General features: G+C 37.4%; 1 protein-coding gene across 2 annotated transcripts in view; it reads right to left on the bottom strand.

Annotated features, from left to right (window-relative positions):
• Window positions 1–17,375, bottom strand: part of APPBP2 (amyloid beta precursor protein binding protein 2) — a 55,369-nt gene extending 37,994 nt beyond the window's left edge. Inside the window, exon 1 of one of the 2 annotated variants that reach the window (XM_079131405.1) lies at window positions 15,118–17,375. In XM_079131405.1, coding sequence (XP_078987531.1) covers window positions 15,118–15,255 — 138 coding nt within the window. In that variant the 5' untranslated portion in view covers window positions 15,256–17,375. The remainder of the gene's footprint in view (window positions 1–15,117) is intronic. The other variant, XM_079131404.1, reaches the window with a different exon arrangement.
• Between the last annotated feature and the right edge of the window lie 1,123 nt (window positions 17,376–18,498).

Below are 18,498 nucleotides of genomic sequence, written 5' to 3'. Positions count from 1 at the left end.
TTTTTTATTTGGTGGTAATCAAACCCAGGACCTAGTACATGCTAGGGAAGTGCTCTATCATTAAGCCACTCTCCCAGTTCTAACACTGCTTCTTTTAAACACTGATTATATCACAAAAATAAAATCATCAAGGAAGCCAGGCCTGGTGTTCCACACCTGTAATCCCAGTAGTCTGAGAGGCTGAGGCAGGAGGATCATGAGTTCAAAGACAGCCTCAGCAATTTAGTGAGGCCCTGTCTCAAAATAAAATATATAAAGGGGGCTGGGGATGTGGGTGCCCATGGGTTCAATCCCTGGTACCAACAAACACACACACATCAAGGAAGAGATAAACTGATTATATAAAAACCTAAAATGTTCATGAATATAAAATACTATTAAAAATTTAACAATACTACATAAAATATTAATAATATGTATGTGTAAGAGATAGTATCATTAATATACAAAAGGGTCTAATAAAAAGATGAACTGCCTGGTGATGTTTTTAGAAGCAAAGGTTTCCAGGATCTAAAGTAAAAATCTTAGAAAATGAAAGCAACAATTCCCAGGACAATGGAAGGCAGCCCAAAATTCAGAGAACTCTTTGGGACATAAATGTAGGAATAAAAGCCTCCCGTAACCAAAAAGATTTTTAACTGGCATAACTGCCTCCCAAGTCATTTCAAAATTACCACAAATTCAGAGTAAACAGTACAATCTTAACAGCAAATTAGCATACAAAGTAATCTAGTTTAATTCACAATCCAAAAAATCAAAGATTTAGAAAAAAGTACACAAGAACTTGGGTTCAAAACTAAGAAAAACAGAAAGTCATAAACATTTGTGTCCACATGCATGCATGCACACAGAAACTCATGCATCGCACGTTTTAAACTGCAAATCACTAAATCATTTTAAAAAAAACCTTTAAAAATGAAAGATTACCAACAAAAAATGACCATGATATATGAATAGTGAACAAGTTCCCAAAAGGTTTGAGTTAATATACTCTTACTTTCGTTTTTATATTGTGGCCCTATATTTTATATGAAGTCAATAAAATGTTTACATCTATGGTATAAGATTACTATCTAAAAACTTTCACCTTCACTGTCATCAGCATCTTTAACCTGCATTACTACAAAGATTTGGTAGAACTGGACTGTGCATCAAAACTTTTTACTTTATTATTATTTATTTTTGTGGTGTTGGAGATTAAATCCAGGGGAGCTCACCACTGAACTACATCCTGAGTCCTTTTTTAATTTTGAAACAGGGGTTTGCTAAATTGCCTAGGATGGTGTTAAAATTGCAATTCTCTTGCCTCAGCCTGTTCACCTTTAGTCAACTGTTCACATAGTAGCCAGAATTACTTTTTTTAAAAAGCAAATCATACCACGTCATTTCCCTGTTTAAACCCTTTCAATGAGTCAGGTACCCTCTTGTAATCCCAGCAAGTTGGAGGGCTGAAGTAGGAGGATATTAAATTGAAGACCAGCCTCAGCAACTCAAAACTGTTTCAAAAATAAAATAAAAAGAACTGGGAGATGTAGCTCAGTGGTAAAGCACCCCTGGGTTCAATTCCCAGTGTTCCCCCAAAATTAAAACATATAAAATCTTGCAATGAGTTGGGTGCAGTGGCACATGCCTATAATCTCAGAGAATGGGGTTGGGAGTGAAAGTGAGGCAGGAAGATTACAAATTCAAAGTCAGCCTGGGCAATTTGGTGAGCCCTGTCACAAAGTCAAATTTAAAAATAAATAAAGAATGAGTGGGGATAGATTTTAGGGGTAGAATGCTTGCCTAGCATGTGTGAGGCCCTGGGTTCAATCCCCAGTACTGCAAAAGAAGCAAATAAATACCCTAATACACTTAGAACACAATCCAAAATCTTTGACCACTAAGTTTCCTATAATTCATCAGACCCCCCCATCCATCTTTCTGACCTCACCTTCTCCTGTTCTGTTCTTTCACCTTCTCCAATATTCCAGCCACTTTGGTTTTCTTTTAACTCATGACTTTTATCTCCATACCATGATTCTTTGTTAATTTGTAATTCAAATTACCTCAAGTATTATTTCACCTACTCAGACCACTCCCTGACTCCCCAGTCTAAACTGTCCCCTTTTATACTTTCCTACAACACACTGTGCTTTTCCCTTCATAACAGCAACATGCATTCACTTACGTGGATATTTGTTAAAAATGTCACTCCATTACATACTACTCTATGAAGTGAGCATAGTCACTACTGTATCCCCCAAACCTAGCATAATGCCTAGCACTAGATATGCATTCATTATTTTCTGAATGAATAATCCAAATTGGTAATTATCTCCTTGGGATGGCACTCAGAAGAAACAACAAAATGCAAGACAGTCTCTACTCTGAAATGTGTAACTAGTCAACCACATACTAGTACTGTTATTCTATTTACTGAAACCATCCAGAGGTTGGTGAATATGATACGAACACATTTTTTCTTTTGTAGTACCGATGCCTGAAGATAGGCACATGTACCACTAAGCTACATCCCCAGTTCTTTTAATGTTTTATTGTGAGACAAGATCTCACTAATTTACCCAAGCTGGCTTTGAACTTGGAATTCTCCTGCCTCAGCCTCCTGAGTAGCTGGTATTACAGGTATGTGCCAACAAGCATAATTGATAAACATTTTCTACCATCTCCCTAACCAGGGTGTAAACTCGCAAACTTTTTTGTTTTGCTTTTGTACTGGGGACTTAACCCAGGGGTACTTAACTACTGAGTTATACCCTGGGTCCTTTTTAAATTTTTTATTTTGAGACAGGGTCTCACTAAACTGCTGAGGCTGGCTTTGAACTTATGATCCTCCTGCCTCAGCTTCCCAAGTTGCTGGGATTACAGGTGTGGCCACCATTGCCCGCTGGTATAAACTTAAAAGAAAAAAACTGAGGCCAGGCACAGTGGCACATGCTTGTAATCCCAGCAATTTGGGAGTCTGAGGCAGCAAGTCGGAGGACAGCCTTGTGAGCTTAGCGAAGTCCCAGGCAACTTAGTGAAACCGTCTCAAAATAAATAAAAAGGACTAGGGATGTGGCTCAGTGGTAAAGTGCCCCTGGGTTAAATCCCCAGTACCCACTACAAAAAATTTAGTAGGCAGTCTTATGTCCTGTTTTCATAGTAACTATATAAAAAAATACCAGCACCTAGTGGAATAGCAATCTTAATTTTTCACTTATAAGAAATTGACAAAAAAAGAAAAAAAAATCAAGAATTCTGAATATAGCTGCTTAAATTTATAGACAAAAATAGGTGTTTCCTATTTTAAGGTCTTTTATCAAGTACCCTGGCATATTCATTACACAAAATTCTTAGCTTCCTGTAACTTGTTAAGTCTTTGTGATTTTTACATCAGAAGCAAGAATATTACAACTAAGAATATTCTACTTACTGTTTTATTTATTTATTTTTGGAGCTGGGGGATAAAATTCAGGTCCTGTGCATGTTAAACATGTGCCCAGCCACTGAGCTACACATACCCCTATCCCCATTTTTATTAACTTAAATATCAGGAACATCTGCAAAAGTACTATGCTAAGTTTCAGGGAAATAGTGGTGACTATAATCACCACAGCAATAAAGACAGTAACACTGTTCCCTGATCTAAAAAAAAATAATAATAATAATAATCTATCAAAACAGAAAAATGAAGTTCATAAAATAATGACGAAAGTAGCCAGAGAGCTGGAAGAACACAAATACTTTCTTCAAGAAAGAAATCCAGTTGAGCTTTGCAGAGGAATGGGAGTAAAACTACTAGAAATATGACATATACCACTGACACAGATATAAACCCTTTAGCCCTTTTTCAAACACAGGAAAATAAAGAATATAATGTCACAAAATTAGTTTTGTATAAACAGCTGGGTTTCAAGCCTAGAAATCCCACAGTTGCCAAAAATTAAGAAAATACAAACTTAAAAACCTCTTGGAAGAAAGAAAAACAGAATACTTTATACCTCTGAATGGTCTCAAACCAGAGTAGCAAAGATCAGAAAGGAGTTCAGGTAGCATATTCTGTAAGCAAAAGGACCTAGAGATTAACTACCTGCCCAAAGACAGGAGTAAAATCTCCCATGGTCTTAGCAAACAATCTCCCATGAAAAACTGAAGCCTATAGGTTAGAACTCGTATGAGTATGTAGCAAAAATTCATATTACCTGGATGATTTACCAACAATAAACCCAGAAACTGGCATTAACAACTGGTCTGAAACCCAAGAAGTCCCCACAGAGACAAATGTAAAAACACCCAGGTGTTGAGAGGTGATGAAAATGTTTTATATATTCATCAGTGACATTTAGGCTGTGGGACACTGCAGAGTTTACAGGACAAAGGAAACTATTTCTTCAACAAATACATTGCTAAGAAGACAAAACCAAGATGGAAAGTGAACCTATATAGAGAGACTTCAGCAATATATCTATTGGGGCTAGGTAATGCACACCTGTAATCCAGCTATTTAGAGGCTGAGCTAGGAGGATCACAAATTTGAGGCCAGCTTGGGCAACTTAGTAAGACCCCAAAATAAAAAATTATCTCAAAATAAAATTATCTCAAAATAAAAAATTCAAAAAGGCTGTGAGTGCAGTCCCATGGGCACTTGCCTAGCAAGTGCAAGACCCCTAGGTTCAATCCCTAGTACCGCAGAAGAGACCAAAAGACAGACAGACAAACATAATAACCACTTGAGGTGAGGATCTTACCTGGATCCTGATCCAAACAAGTAAACTGAAAAAATACATATAAATTTGACATCTGAGACAACTAAAAATTTGAACAATGACTGGATATTTAATAACATCAAGGAATTACCATTAAGCTTTCTTAAGCATCATAATAGTATGATGGATATTATATTTACAGATGAAATGATATGATGTCTAGATTTACTTCCAAACACAAGAAAGCGGGGAAAGGGGTGGAAAAATAGATTCAGTAACACATACTCGCTAAGAATTAATAACTTTTAAAGCTTGGTGGTAGATAAATAAGAATTCATTACTCTATTCTACATTGGTATCTATTGAATTTTTCCATCAACATTTTTCTTTAAAAACCTTACAAAATATTTTCATCTCTATGATAAACAAAGTAATATTTCAATAAACATGTGCTATCTTCACTTACAAGATTCTTTTATTCTTATGCTCTAATCTCCAAACATTCTCTTAGGCCATTTGTATTTTCTTAGAAACATAATTTCAATAAACAATTTTTATTTATTTTATCTGTAAATTTCAGTAAGGTAACTTTTTCCTGAAACATAATTTCTGCCTGACTAGCATAGCATTACACAAGCTATTTTACATTTTAAAAAGCTATTCCACAATTTAAAAAGCTATTTTTCTCCTTCCCATTGTATCTACAGTTGATTGCCCGACCACATTCCTAATTTTTGGCTTTCTCCTGTTTCTTTATTTAGCGAGCTAATAAATTAATTAACTATTTTACCATTTAAAAGGGCTTAATTTGGGCTGGGGTTGTGGCTCAGGGGTAGAACGCTTGCCTAGCATAGGTGAGGCACTGGGTTCAATTCTCAGCACCACATATAAATAAATGAATAAAATAAAGGTCTATTAACATTTAAATTTTTTTAAAATTAAAAATAAAAAATAAATAAAAGGACTTAGTTCTCATTCATGCTGACTTGAACCCAGGGCCTCCTGCAGGTTAAGAAGTGCTCTACCATTGAGCTATACGCCCAGCCCTAAGATATTTTACTATTAGATATTTTACTTTTCTTTTTTGGTACTGGGGATTGAATCAAGGGGCTCTTTTTTTTTTTGTTTACTTTTTTATGTGGTGTTGAGGATGGACCCAGTGTCTCACACATGCTAGGCAAGCACTCTACCACTGAGCCACAACCCCAGCCCAAATCCAGGGGTTCTTTACCACTGAGCTACACCATCAGTCCTTTTTATTTTTTATTTTGAAACAGGGTCTCGATAAGTTGCTTAGGGTCTTGTTAAATGGCTGACACTGGCCTCAAACTTGTGATCCTCCTGTGTCAGCCTCTTGAGTCGCTGGGGTTATAGGTGCATGCCACCACACACACAGCTTGTTTTGTTTTCTTTTTCTTTTTTTCTTTTTTTTTTTTCTTATTTGTCAATGGACCTTTATTTTATTTATTTATATGTGGTGCAGAGAATCGAATGCAGTGCCTCACACATGCTAGGCAAGTGCTCTATCACTGAGCTATAACCCCAGCAGAGCTTTCTTTTTTTTTTTTAAATTGTTGATAGACCTTTTATTTTATTCATTTACTTATATGTGGTGCAGAGAATTGAACCCAGTGCCTCACACATGCCAGGCAAGCACTCTACCACTGAGCCACAACCCCAGCCCAAGAGCTTTCTTTTTCTAAATAAATTTTTTCTGCTTACCAAAATTAATACATGGTCAAAAGATAAAAATCCAAGTATTAGAAAAATATATACAAGATATACATGTATACATACATATTTGTAAAAATGACTGTAACCCTGTACTTGAGTAAATATGAAAATTTTCTTGTGTTCATTCAGATTCTTTTTTCAATGCACACAGAAGATTATGCTTTCTTATTACTTTATAACAAGTTTTCTACTTTTCCCAGTTGGCTCTGTGCTCTGGAATCTCCAGTCCAGTATATACAAAAACCTCATTCTTGATACTGCAGTACAATATTCCATTTCTAATTGATTATTATAGTTGTCTTCGATTTTTGCCATCACAAACAATGCTGCGTGGAACAAACTTCTAAAGCATTTTCTGTACACTCAACATTTCTATAGGAAAATTCCTTAAATGGTATTGTGGATTAAAGTGTATGAGTGATTTGAATTTTTAAACCTTAACAATCTGATAGATGAAGACTGGACACTATTTTAAAAAACTTCTTCTCCAAGCACAACACAAATACAAAAGAGTACACAACTCAAATTTTAAATGCAAAGTTCAATTTTCACAAAGTAAATATACTATAACCAGCATCCAGATCAGAATCCTAAAGGCCTCCCCTCATGGTCCTACATAGTCACTCTTCTCCCAGGGTAACCTCTCCTAGCTTCCAAAACCTAAATTTTGGCTGTTTTTGAGGTTTATATAAATGGAATCATAAAGTACATACTCACAGTTTCCAAATGATGCAACAAGGTACCATGGTGCACTGTAGGGCATTTTAAATCTGAGAGAAATAATATTCAACATCTGTATCACGCTGTACCAACTCAGACTGTTACCCTTACTTTCACTGATATCTTTAAGAAGCTGTTTTCAGTTATTGCTGTGACAAAAATGTGCAAAAATATGGAACAGGAAATGAGTGTTGATGTTCATCTGATTCTAAGGTTTTGAGACGTTGTACAGTGCCCAGCAATCACAAACATCCCATTAATAACTGATTGTTACTATATATACATATTAAACACACACACACACACACACACACACATATACATACAGTTTTGACCCCACATACCCTGTAGCATTGCCACATGGTACAAATTTTCATCACTACTCCTGTTTGGGGCCATTATTAAATAAGATATAAAGGTTACTTGAACATAAGCAATGTCATAAAGGGGTAATCCATTTGATAACTGAGGTAACTACTAAGTGACTCAATGGTAGCATATACAACACCAATACATGTGTTACATTAGTCCATGAGATAATTCATATACAATGGGATGAAGCTGGACAAGGAGAGATTTCTCTGTATTATCCAGAACAGCACACTGTTTAAAAATTATGAATTGCTTATTTTTGAAATTTTTCAGTTAGTAATTTCAGATCACAGGTAACAAAAATCACAGAAAGTGAAATCTCAGATAAGGAGACTACTGTAATGTGACTGGTTTGTTTTACTTGATAACATTTGTGAAATTCATTCCATCTTGTTTCAAGCAGCTGTTCATTCATTTTCACTGTATAATATTCCTATAATATGACTATTCCACAATTTATTAATTTTCCTATTGATGGGAAACTGAGTTTCCATTTTTTGGTTACTATACAATGTTGTTATGAACATTTGTATGTATATTTTAAAGTGGAATTAATGAATTGTAGGGTGTGTATGTATGTATATATACATACACACATATATTCAGTTTTAGTAGGTAATGTTAGTTTTCCAAAATGGTATACCAATTTACACTCCTACTAACACTATTCAAGTTTTTATTATTCCAGATCAATAATTTTTCTTCCTCATGTAATCATTTTGATGGGTGTATGGTGAAATAATACTTCCCTGAAGACAAAATGACACTGAATAACTAATTGGCCTTTGGATTGAAGCTAGCAGAACTAGAAGTAGGTCTCTAGATTATGATGATGAACATAGACATGTATTTTAGACCACTCCAAATTCAAACTAACTCTTTTTTCTTTTTTTACTGGTGGTAGTGCCAGGGATTAAACCCAGGGCCTTGTGCACATGAGGCAAGCGCTCTACCAACTGAGCTATATCCCCAGCCCCCATTGATTGGCCTTTGAATATTCTCTTTAAAAAAAATATTTTTTAGATGTTGATAGACCTTTATTATATTCATTTATTTATATGTGGTGCTGAGAATCAAATCCAGTGCCTCATACATGCTAGGCAAGCACTCCACAACTGAGCCACAACCCCAGCCCTGAATATTCTCTTTTTGGATTCCTATTAAAGGTCTTTCATCATTAAAAAAACTTCTTTTAAAAAAAATGAGCTATTATTCTTTGCTATTAATTTGTAGTTCTTTAGGGGCGAGTGGTTCCTGTCAAATATATGTACTGAAAATATCTTCTACCATTCTGTGGTTTGGTTTTTCACTTTTTTGTTGTTGTTGTTCTAATTAGTTATACATGACAGCAGAATGCATTTCAACTCATTGTACACAAATGGAGCACAACTTTTCATTTCTCTGGTTGGACAAAATGCAGAGTTAAACCATTCATTCAATCATACATGTACATAGGGTAATAAAGTCTGTCTCTTTCTCACTACATATCCCCCTCCCCCCCTCACTCCCAATCTAAAGTTCCTCGATTCTTTCCTTGCCCCCCAACTCCCATTACGGATCAGCATCCACATACCAAAGAAAACATTTGGCCTTTGGTTTTTTGGGATTGGCTTATTTCGCTTAGCATGATATTCTCCAACTCCATCCTTTTACCTGCAAATGCCAATTTCATTCCTCTTTAAGGCTGAGTAATATTCCATTGTGTATATGTACCACACTTTCCTTATTCATTCATCTACTGAAGGGCATCTAGGTTTATTCCACAGTTTACCTACTATGAATTGGGCTGCTATAAATATTGATGTGGCTGCATCACTGCAGTATGCTGATTTTAAGTTCTATGGGTATAGACCGAGGAGTGGGATAGCTGGGTCAAATGGTGGTTCCATTCCAAGTTTTCTAAGGAATTTCCATACTGCTTTCCAAAGTGATTGCACGAATTTGCAGTCCTACTAGCAATGTATGAGTGTACCTTTCCCTCTCATCCTCACCAATACTCATTGTTGCTTGTACTCTTGATAACTGCCATTCTGACTGGAGTTAAATGAAATCTTAAGAGTAGTTTTAATTTGCATTTCTCTATTGCTAGAGATGTTGAACATTTTTTCATATGTTTATTAATCCACTGTACATCTTCTTCTGTGAAGTGTCTGCTCAGTTCGTTAGCCCATTTACTGATTGGGTTATTTGGTTTTTGTGTGTGTGTGTGCGTGTGTTAAGTTTTTTGAGTTCTTTATACATCCTGAAGATTAGTGCTCTATCTGATGTGCGTGTGTTAAAGATTTTCTCCCATTCTGTAGGCGCTTTCTTCATGTTATTGATTGTTTCCTTTGCTAAGAAGCTTTTTAGTTTGAATCTGTCCCATTTATTGATTCTTGATTTTATTTCTTGTGCTTTAAGAGTCTTGTTAAGGAAGTCAGGTCCTAAGCCGACATGATGAAGTGACTTTTCACTCTCTTGAAGGAATCTTTTGATGAACAGATGTTCTTGATCTTAATATAAACTCTTTTATTAAACTTCATATTTAGCTGATTTGTATTCTATTTAATCAATCTTCGATGACAATAGAAAATTTTTTTCTTATAAAACTATTTTATTAGCCAGCTGTATTGGCACATGCCTGCAATCCCAGCTCCTCAGGAGGCTGAGGCAGAAGGAAATCACAAGTTCAAAGTTACCCTCAGCAGCTCAGTGTTCCTAAGCAACTTAGCAAGACCCTGTCTTAAAATAAAAAATAAAAAAGGGCCAGGGATGTGGCTTGGAGGTTAAGAACTCCTGGGTTAAATCCCCAGCTTAAACAACAACAACAACAAAAACTATTTTATTTTTCACCAATTCATTTGAAAATGATTTGTGTATATGGTATGAGGTAAGATTAAGATACTTTTTCTTCCCTCATGGTTACCAAACTGACCGACACCATTTCTCTGACTTTCCTTTTCCCATTGTATCATGTCTCTCTTATTACAAAGCAAGTGACAGTTTATGTATCAGTCTTTTTCTGAACTGTTTTTGTTTCACTGGTGCCAATACCATACTTAATCTTTTTTTCATACTTTTTAAATTATTACTGCTAGGTGTTTGGTGATGTAAGCCCACAGATTTTGTTCTTTCATCTTCTTGACTGCCTTGGCTTGATATGGCATTTGAAACTGCATTTCAGTTGTACATCATTTGATGATTACTGACCATTTTTTCTCATTAGACCTAGCTAGTTCAGGTTCTCTGGACATGAAGTAGTGTGCATTTTTCATACTGATTTGTATCTTTCTGTATGAGGAAATTTGCCTTTTACCTGTTAAATTCCCCTCATTAAAAAAAAAAAATGTATTCAAAAGTATCCATTTTTCCCCCTACTGTTTTTGGTTTCATGCTCAGAAAAGTTTCCATGCCAAGATGGCAGTACAATGTTGGCAAGATAAGTTAGCAGAGGTATTCACCTCCTATAAAATTTTTTTAAATGTTTTACATTTTTATAATTTGTAAATTATCTTAAAAATAATTTCTTTCAACAGCTCAGGAGGCTGAGGCAGGATTACAAAATCAAAGTCAGTCTCTACAACTTAGCAAGGCCGTGTCTCAAAATAAATTAAAACGGTCTGGGATGTGGCTGAGTGATTAAGCGCTCCTGGTACCAACAAAAAAAAAAAAATCTTTCAAGAAGACATTTAAGCCATTTCCCACTGTAAGATATAACGACCCAATAATGTATTTTAACACTTTCAAGATTTCAATGGCCATATTTAAATCTTTTAAATCATGTGGAATTCATTTTGGCACATAGTGTGATATAATAGGAAACAAATCTAACTTATTTCCTAATAGCCTATTATACAAGACATTTTTTAGTATTTCTCCATTGATGTGAAATACAACATTGTCTTACAACTTTATCACACAGTAAAATTCTTGAATATGCTTTGGTTTCTTTCTAAACTGTCTACAATATTTGATGTATCAATTTCTGTCTCTGTACTTGTGTGCATGTAATACTGGGGATTAAATTCACGGCCTTGTGCATACCAGGCAAGTGCCCTACCACAGAGCTACAATCCTAGTTCTTTTTTATTTAGTTGGTCTTACTAAAATGCCAGGTTAGCCTTAACTTGAGATACTTCTGCCTCAATCTCCAGAGTAGATAGGATTTCAGACCTGTGCTATCACATCTGCCTGTCAATTCTTTTACAAATTTTTAGTCAGCTTCCCTTCCCAACTCAGTAGCCATTTCCAACTTCTTCTGAGCCTTCCTTCAGAAAAACTACCACTCATACCCTTAGCAGATGATCTCATCTCATTCTTCGCAAACTTACCTCTATACCCTAGTTGTTAACCTTCCTTCTGCTCTCAGAGAAAAGATGTACTTCTTCCCCCAGTGTCAATTTAAGACTGATTCTTTAATTTACAAATGATGAAAAAGCAAAGACCAAAAAGGTCCAAGACTCATTATTTAATGCTTATGCTCCATATTCTATTTTCTGCCTAACTACTATATTCATCTCTTACTCTCTTGATTTCTTCCACTGGATAAAAAATATATCCTAATGGTTTTTATTCTTAAAAAAAAAAAAAAAAAATCACCTAATATGTTTGTTACCCTTTCTACCTATCAACTTATCTCCTTTCCCTTCTTTGGGACCAGTCAACATTCCTATTTCTTGACCTTCTACTCATTCCACAGTATCCGCTCCTAATGTTTTACTACTATGCCTTCATCTGAAATTACCAACCAAAATTAATACAGTGACACTGGTATACATCAATCAAGAACATGGGAGGGGCGGGTGGTAGTTCAGTGGTAGGGCACTTGCCTAGCATGTGTGAGGTATTGGGTTCGAGCCTCAGCACCACATAAAAATAAATAAAGGTACTCTGTCCATCTACAACTAAAAAGATTTTTTTAAAAAAAAGAACACAGGGAAATTTTTTAAAAATATTTTTTAGTTGTCAATGGACCTTTATTTTATTTACTTATATGTAGTGCTGAGAATCGAACCCAGTGCCTACACATGCTAGGCAAGCACCTTACCACTGAGCTACAACCCCAGCCCTGACCACAGGAAAATGTCTTATTCCAAAAAAACTACAGTTATGCCTACTGATGGAACTCAGGATTATAGAAGAGATCTGACTTTTTCTTTGGCTCTTAAGTGGAGAAAACTGTAAACAATGAATCTTATAAAATTTCTACAAGTTGGGCAGAGAATGAGCATATTTATGTGCGGACTTAAAGTACTTAAAAAATGTTTTATGTGCAAGTACAGTGTTTAAATATCTTTCTTATATCTCCATTAAAGAACGGAATCCTGAACCAGGCATGGTGGCACAGGTCTGTAATCCTAGTTATTTGGGAGGCTAAGCATGAGGATTCCTAGTTAGAGGTCAGCCTCAGCAAATTAGTGAGGCCCTAAGCAACTTAGTGAGACCTTGTCTCAAAATTTAAAAAAATAATAATAGTATAAAAAGAATGGAATATTGACTGACTTTCTCTGTATTTCTATACATGTTTATAATATCTACCATCAAAATAAACTACTACCTCAAGATACAAATTTTTTCCAAGCCAAAAAGGAAAGTACTCAGAAATTAAATCCTAGATTTGAGAATTTTACTCAATTACTTAACTTTCTCACTTATAAAACAGGGTCATACTCTGCTTCATAATTTAAGTGTGAGGTTTAAACAAGATAACATAGGTCAAAGCATGTAAGACAGTTCCAAGCACATATCAAATACCTTCCTTCACTTTAGCACAGTGCCATGCTCACAACACTATACAACCATTAAGTAGTAAAAGTGTGCCTGGCATGGAGGTACATGCCTGTAATCCCAGGGACTTGGGAGACTAAGGTAGGACTAAGGCCAACTTGGGCAATTTAGCAATACCCTGTCTCAAAAATAAAAAATAAATAGGGCTGTAGAGCTCAGTGGTAAAGCACGCCTGCGTTCAATCCCCAATTAAAAAAAAAAAAGGTACAAGTGTACCAAAAAGAATCAATTTCAAAACTTTGTGAACTACATGAGACAAAAAATGTGGCAAAAGCGCCATCTGTTCATACCAACTAAAGATAATAATCTTCAAAGGAAAACCTTCTATTAGAAGTAAGAGTTACTAAAAATACCCAAATATTTTGAGGTAATTCAAATAGTAAAAATAAATTCCCAGTGATTTCCTCTAAAAAGCATACCAGATTACACATGATTTAATAAAATGGACAGAGACAGCACTCACAAACTGCAGTTTTCCAGTTTGGGAAAGATCTAATTTGTCCTTGGGGAGGAATATATCTTAAATGAACAGAATTTCCTTACTTATATACAAAAGTAAATCAATGTATCAAAGAATTAGAAAGGAGGGATGTTTTCCTCTAAATCCAAAAATAATAAGCATAACCAAAATGAAAATTAACCATCTTCAAATAATTAGGGGGGGAAATACATTTTAATTGTTAAATATGGGACAAAGAGACTGAATTTAGCAGAATGCAGTATGCCAGTCATTAATCCTGAAAAAATATTCTGAGGGTGGAGAAAGAAGGCAATAAAACTTCCATAAAACACCATACAGATATATGAACCTACACATCTGTTAAATATCAGTTTACACTGTTCCAGCCAATTTAAAAATCAAGAAGGAAGTATTTAAGATTTAAAAAAATAAATCCTATTCTACTTCTAGTTACATTTTGGGAGGCAGCTACTGGTGACTAGGGGTTATCCATGCCGATTCAAGGCAAGGACTGAATAATAAATCCAGTGTTCACATTCAAATGTGGAGGGGGAGAGGAAGAGGGAGGCTCCGAGTTCATAAAGTTCTCCTCCCTCTGAAAACACTGCAAAAATTGTCTACGTCTAAGGACACTTACCCTTGAAACTCCTTGGAGTGACTTGAAGACTTTTTGTTCAGATTTTTGAGGGGGAGCGACACAGGAATGCTGCATGATTGCAACTTTCAAATACATAATTTAAATTTCTAAAGTATTTTTTTTTCTTTCAGAAAATTTCACCCCTTCCTTTTTAAACAGTGGATCACCACTCTCATATTATTAAAATCCCCAATTCAACACCAAATGTCAGCCAAAAAAATCGAAGCTTTAAATATGCAAATAAAGCACACAGACTATTTCCAACAATCCCTTCTGATTGGGATCAGAAAGGAGAAACGAAGGAACGCCAAGCAGGGAGGAAAAAATACTTGGGAAAGGAGAGCAATGAGGTGAAAAAGTAGGAAGGTCTGGGGAGGAGCAGAGCAAAAAGTCCAGCTGATGCTAATACTTAACTGGAAGAAGAGAATGGAAAATCTCTCAAAGATATAGAAGAGAAGGACAGTGTGGGACAGGGGCGCCACAGAAGAAGTCCACGCAAAAGGCCTACTCGAGGGGGCCACTGTGTAGAAGGAACACCAAAATCGGCCCCAAAGTTTAGGAGAGAGAGGATGAAGAGAGAGAGTGTTTCTGTACTGGAATCGCGGATACCGCACCAGACGTCTCGGCGCCTAGACCGCTACGAGGGGTGAGGGGTTAACTGCGGGGGTTCGCAGACGTGGAAGGGGGTGCGGCCCCAGAGGTTGCGGCAGGAGAGCCCCGAGCAGGCCGGCGGTCCGTACCTTATAGTAAACATCGAACTGGATGTTCTCCGGCAAGGAGCGGATGTCTCGGCGGGAGCGGATGTAGTTGTCCACGACAGCGGAGATGGCGGTGTTGTAGAGAGTCTCTGGGATCCACTCTAGTTCCACGGCCGCCATCTTCCTTCCCTCCTCCTCCGCCTCCTCCGCCTCCTCCTCCCGAAGGCCCCCGCCTCCCTCCGTAGCGAACTCCTCTGCGGCCCCGGAGGATTCGGAGGGGCGGCGGCAGCCACGCGGGCACGCGGCAGAAGGGCACGGCCGCCCTGGTTCCTAGTGGGCGAGCTGCGGCGAAGCGGCAGCAGACGCAGGCGCGGGTAGAGAGCGGAACAGGGAGCAGCAGACAGAAGGGCCGAAGCCTCACATTCCGGGTTTGAGAGGAACCCGGGTTCCGTCCCAGCGCCGATCTCTGCAGGGGTGGGACTGCGTGTGCGGCGTCATGACGTCAGCGCACGCCGACGCGCTGGAGGGAAGGAATGCGGCAGGCGGAAAACTTGGGAAGAAAGAGCAACGTCCCTCCCACACACATCCTACTTTCTGAGGGGCCCGGGACTAGGGGGGATGCGAGACTCTGCGCAGAGATAAACTGTTACAGGTTTTTAACCTTCCATTCTGAATCACTCGAGTCCTTCAGCAGAATTCTGTATCGGGAGTTCTTGGACACGGATCTTTTTGAGCTTCAGGTAAAAGTTTGGATCCTCTCCCTAGAAAAATGTACAGTTATCCATACGTTGAAAATTATGCGTTCAGAGAATTCACAAATCGAAATCCTTCCTTAGACACTGTCCTTAAGTTAAGAAACCGCCGTCCAGGAACTAGAGGTCATGATGGAAAGGAAACTTGCTTTTGATTGTATGACCTATCCGCCCTGTTGGAAATTTTTACCACGTTTCTTAAGCCAAATAAAATTTACAAAAATAAAAAAAGAATGAGAATTGCTCTGTAAGAATTGGGTAGACAGAGTAGCTTGATTATGTCCGACACACAGAGAACTGTAATGGAAAGACTTAAAAGGGCTCGCGACTATGAGAGGACTTAATGATAGAAATGAATATTTCAATTTTCTCCCAGGATTAACAGCCCCACTCTACTGGATTATTGAGTAATTGGGAGTATTTGTTTCAGATGCTTCCTTTCCTCTGCCTGAACATCTGCTATTTATGTAGTTTAATTTTCTAAATCTGTGATTTGAAGAACTTGCAACATCTTTCTGTTCTAGGAATTTAACAAGGAAATTGCTGCCATAGCTGTGGGTGACACTGTCTCATAGTCATTCTATAACAATGTAAATTCTGAAGACAGCAAGAATAATAACCTGATATTTAGCAGTAAAGGAAATGGAAGGGGTTCTTTAAATTTACCCCTCACCAGGGTATTTCAATTAATATTGGTTAAATAACAGTAAAAGATATATACCATGCCATAGCACAGGCCTGTAATCCCAGCTACTCTGGAGGCTGAAGCAGGAAGATTGCAACTTGGAAGCCAGCCTGGCCAATTTAATGAGAGACCCTATCTCAAAAAAGACTGGGGATGTAGCTCAGTGGTAGAGCACCCCTGTGTTTAATCCCCAGTACCAAAACAAACAAACAAACAAAACACATTTAGTCTTCAGTCTATACCAGTTTTTACTCTAATCCATGAACCTAAAGAAGATAGTTGGTCAAGATATTTGACAGATTTAGCAAGAAAAAAATAATAAATGCCAAAAACTACATTTTAATTTCAGATAAACAAGTAGTTTTTAAATGCAAATATGTTTTCATTATGTTAAGCCAAATAAGCCAAAAGTAGAAGGTCAGGGACTTAAGTTTTCTCTCATATGTGGAAGCTAGAGAAGGAAGAAAAAGGTGTTGGGGGGATGTAGCTCAGTGGTAAGAGTGCTTGCCTATCAAGCTGTGGACTCTGGGCTCATTAAAAAATAAAGAGAGACAAAGAGACATTGTGGACAATAGGGTCTTTTGATCCTTTTTTTTTTTTACTGCTTTGAGACTGAAAGTTATTAAAATGTGTGAGATGGTTTCAGAGATGCTGGACAAGAGAAGACAGACAGACCAAAAGGATGAGGCCCCTGAGAAACAATTTACCATGAGGGTTAAATGAATCAGAACTATTAGATTGACATCTATACAACGGGTCAAGGGTCAACGGGGAGAATTGACTCCTGAATTAGAATTCATCTGGAGCTTAGACCCTTGAGAACTGGTGAAATGAGAAACCAGTGGAAATTAGGCCATTTTTATTGTAGATTGTCCTCAAATGATGGAAGATTGTCCTTTGCACTCCAGAAAATTAGGTCTGCCAGACCTCAGATTTGAACTCAGTAATTACACTATGCTATTGTTCATATTTTGAACTATAGCATAGAATCTGAGTTTCTGGTGGTCAGGACCAGATCAAAAATGTGCTTATATATGATGCTAGTGGCCATGGACTTATCTTGGAGATGATTGGGAAGTAAAAGAATCAGACTTGTGTGTCACAAAGATGACATGTCAGGTGTAATGGCTCATGCTTGCAGTGCCAGCTACTTGGGAGGCTGAGGCAAGAGGATCATTTGAACCCAGGAGTTCAAGATCAGCCAGGACAGCATAGTAAGACACTGCCTCAAAAAAAGAAAAAGAAGCTGAACATGGTGGTGCACACCTATAATCCCAGTGGCTCAGGAGGCTGAGGCAGGAGGATTTCAGATTCAAAACCAGCCCCAGCAACTTAGTGAGGCCCTAAGCAGCCTTAGTGAGACCCTGTCTCAAAAATAAAAAGGGCTAGAGATGTGGCTCGGTGCTTAAGTGCCCCTGGGTTCAATCCCTGGTTCCCCCCCAAAATAAGAAAGAAAAGGAGAAAGAGGAAGGAAGGAAGGAAGGAAGATGGATCCCTAAGGGACCATGTAAAAAAACTAATAATTTAACAGAGAACCAGAATACCTAGAATTATGTACTCTCAGCTCCAGAAGGAAAGAATACACAAGGGACCTGCTAAACCATTAAGCTGTCATGACTTTCTATATATTTGGGTGGACAAAGATCTTTGTGTTACATCCTCCTACAGTTCACTGAATTCCTTTTAAGCCTTGACTTCTGGTCACCTCAAATTTGGCAGGAGGTCCTGCATGATACAGAGATATCTAAGGACATGTTCCTGATCCAAAAAGATTCCTGAGGATCATAAGAGGCTATGATGCCCAATTGTGACAGATTTTAAATGGCAGTTTCTTTGAAGCTGCCATCATTGAGAAAAGAAACCTAAATACTTCCCCTTGAATCTGAATGGGTTGTGACTGTGTTGACCAATGGAGTGCAGCAGAAATGATGCTGCATGATCTGGCGTTCTATCTGAATGGCCTAGAAGAGTTCACCTTATTCTCTG

Source organism: Sciurus vulgaris (assembly GCF_902686455.1).
Source record: "Sciurus vulgaris genome assembly, chromosome: 3".
NCBI lineage: Eukaryota > Metazoa > Chordata > Mammalia > Rodentia > Sciuridae > Sciurus > Sciurus vulgaris.
Note: the sequence above shows the minus strand (reverse complement) of the source record. Positions and strands in the feature narration are given on the sequence as shown.